This window comes from Lagopus leucura, unplaced genomic scaffold, assembly GCF_019238085.1.
Source record: "Lagopus leucura isolate 7727_CA_CO unplaced genomic scaffold, USGS_WTPT01 34724-0_obj-0_obj, whole genome shotgun sequence".
In the NCBI taxonomy this organism is placed as follows: Eukaryota; Metazoa; Chordata; class Aves; order Galliformes; family Phasianidae; genus Lagopus; species Lagopus leucura.
The window spans coordinates 788-3,827 of NW_024964170.1; the positions used below are offsets into that span (position 1 = coordinate 788).

Consider the following 3,040-nt stretch of genomic DNA (forward strand, 5'->3'; position numbering starts at 1 on the left):
GAGAATGGGATGGGGATGGAAATGGGGATGGGGATGGAGGTGAGAATGGAGATTGTGGTGGAAATGGGGATGGGGGAAATTGGGATGGGGGTTGGAAAGGGATGGGGATGGATGGAGTTGAAACGGGTGGGAATGGAGCTGGTGGATGGAAATTGTGATGGGATGGAGATACGGACACGGGGATGGGAGCAGAGAACATGGAGGAGCAAAGGGGATGAAGATGGAGATGGGAACAGGGACTGGGATGGGGATGAAAACAGGGACTGGATGGAATGGAGTTGGGGATGGATGGAGATGGGGCTGCAGAGGGGTGGACATGAGAATGGAGATGGAGAGGGAAAGAGGATGGGGATCAGAGGAGATGGAGACGGGGACTGGGATGGAACTGGGACAGGACCTGGAATGGGATGGGAGTAAGGGTGGGGATGGGGACAGGAGGCGAGACGAGGATGGGAGTCGGGACAGAAACGGAGATGGGGGGAGATGGAGGTGGAGGTAGAAATGAAGGAGACGGGGTGGAGATGGAGATGATGGAACGGAGATGGGCTGGAGACGCGATGAGGTGGGGGCAGGGCTGGGGGTGGAGACGAGGATGGGGGCTGCGCGCTTACTTGACGTTGAAGACCATGAGCGGCCGCTCCTCCCTCCTCTGCCAGGGGCTCTTGCGGTCCCCGCCGTCGTCGCCGCCGTCTCCCCCGTCGCCCGCCTCATCCTCGGGGCTGCTGGGGGAATCCCGGGGGGGCTCGGAGGCGCTGCTGCACCCGCTGCCCCCGGCCCCGCGGCGCCCCACGGGCGGCCCCCCCAGCAGCGGGGCCAGCGCGCTGTCCTCGGGCGACGGCGGCCCGCGGGGGGGGGGCGGCCGCGAGCGGGGCGGCCCTCTGTCGCCGCCCTGCAGGTCGATGTAGGAATGGCGGACGTGGGACGCGCGCCCGTCCAGGGACACGAACCAGGCGCGCGGCGCCACCAGCTTCTGCTCGGCCAGCGCCTGCAGCTCGCCGTTGAGCTGCGCCACCGCGGACTCGTTGAGCAGCACGGGGATGGCCACGGGGCCGCCGCCGCCGCCTTGGGCCGGGGCCGCAGCCTGGCTCGAGCCGCTCGCCGCCGCCGCCGGGTTGGTCGCTTCCAGCTGCTGCGCGCCCTCGGCGGCCCCGTCCAGGCGCATGTAGCGCGCGGGGATGAGCAGGGTGGGCACCACGCCGCGGTACACGTCCTCCTGCGGACCCTCCAGCGCTCCGCACAGGATCAGCGGCCCCGGCGGCCCCATGGGCGGCCCCATTGCTGGCCCCATCGCTGGCCCCATGGGCGCTCCCAATGACGGCGGCCGCGGTGGCGGCGGTGGCGGCGGTGGCAGCGGGTCGGACGGTGGCACTTCGGCTCCATGGGAGGCGGTGGGGGGACCCTCGCTGGGGGTGAAGTCCTCACGGGGGTGGCAGCGGCGCGGCGCGGCGTTGGAGGATGTTTGGGGCGCGGAGGAGGGGACCTGCTTGAAGAAGTCCTCGCGGGAGCTGTCGAATTTGAGGACGGGGCTGTGAGCCTCCGTGTCCCCCCCCGAGGACGCCGTCTCCAGGTGGCTGCTGCAGATGAGGTTGAGCTGTGACATGGACGTGGCCTGGTCCCGCTTGGAGGGGTCCAACGTCCCCGACAACGGCAGCTTGCGGTGCTGCTGGCGTGGCTTCAGGCAGCGGCGCCTGTGGGGACGGCGGGGGGACAACGTGGGGAGTGTGTCCCATAACGGCCCCCTATGGTCCCATAGTCTGCTATAGGGCATCACCATAGCCAGCTATAGGACATCGGGTTGGTAGATCCCAAGTCAACTATAAGGCACCCAAGGGTGGTGGTCCCATAGATGCTATAGGGCACCCAGGAGTGGTGGCCCCATAGCAAGGTATAGGACATTTGAGGTTGGAAGACCCCACAGTCAACTATAGGGCACCCATGGCTGGTGGTCCTGCAGCCAAACAGGATACTCAGGGTCAGTGGCCTGACAGTCAGCTATAGGGCACCCAGGGGTGGTGGCCCCATAGCCAGGTATAGGACATCTGGGGTTGGAAGACCCCATAGTCAACTATAAGACACCCAGGGGTGGTGTTCCCATAGTCAGCTGTAGGGCACCCAAGGGTGGTGGCCCCATAGCCAACCATAGGACATTCAGGTTTGGTGGCCCCGCACTCCACTGTGGTGCACCGAGGCCTGGTGGTCCCATAACCAGGTATAGGACAGCTGGGGTCAGCAGACCCCATAGCCAACTGTAGGGCCCCACAGCCAGCCATAGGATGCTCAGGGTTGGTGGTGCCTGTGGCCAGCTATAGGGCGCCTGAGGGCAGTGCGAGTCGGAGGCCCCATAGTGAGCTGTAGGACAGGCAGGGCTGGTGGCAACTTATGGGATGTCTGTGAGCGCCAGGAGGTGTGGAACCCATAACCAGCTATGGGATGTCTGCGGGTGCCAAGCAGGTGGTGCGCCCCAGAACCAGCTGTCAGCCACCCCCCCATGCCAAGCACACCGTGATCCACGGCCGGCTGCAGGACCCCATGGGCAGCGTGGGGCGGCCGGCGCTGACCTGCAGTAGTAGATGAGGAGGCAGAGCAGGGTGAGCACGAGCAGGGCCAGCGCGCCCAGGATGGTGAGCAGGAAGATGGTGTGGTACGCCGTGATGTCCTTCATGCCCGCAGCCACGGCCACCAGCCCTGCGGGGACACCGAGCTGGGATGTGGCACGGCCACCCCTGGGGACACCACAGCTCCCCAGCCATAGGGTCCTACCTGGGCTAGGAGAGGGCACTGCCGCCGCCCAGTAGCCCAACTGGGGGGCCACGAAGGTCCAGTAGAGCTGCTGGCCCTCCCTGCGGATCAGCCCCGTCCCATTGCGGACCCACAGCCCTATGGGGACAAGCACCGTCACGGCGGGGCGAGACCCTGAGCTCCACCATGGCCACCACCACCACGGCTCCTGTTGCCCACGGCCACCACCACCACCCCATTCCCGCAGCCCCCATCCGCCACCCGCTCTCCTGTTCCTTACGGCCACCACCACCCACCCACA

General features: G+C 66.4%; 1 protein-coding gene across 1 annotated transcript in view; it reads right to left on the minus strand.

The window, feature by feature from the left end:
* FAM171A2 (family with sequence similarity 171 member A2) overlaps positions 1-2,947 on the minus strand; it is a gene marked incomplete at its 5' end in the record, with an annotated part of 3,270 nt that extends 323 nt beyond the window's left edge. The window contains 3 exons of the mRNA XM_042891897.1: positions 612-1,688; positions 2,559-2,685; positions 2,761-2,947. Coding sequence (XP_042747831.1) covers positions 612-1,688; positions 2,559-2,685; positions 2,761-2,947 — 1,391 coding nt within the window. The remainder of the gene's footprint in view (positions 1-611; positions 1,689-2,558; positions 2,686-2,760) is intronic.
* Between the last annotated feature and the right edge of the window lie 93 nt (positions 2,948-3,040).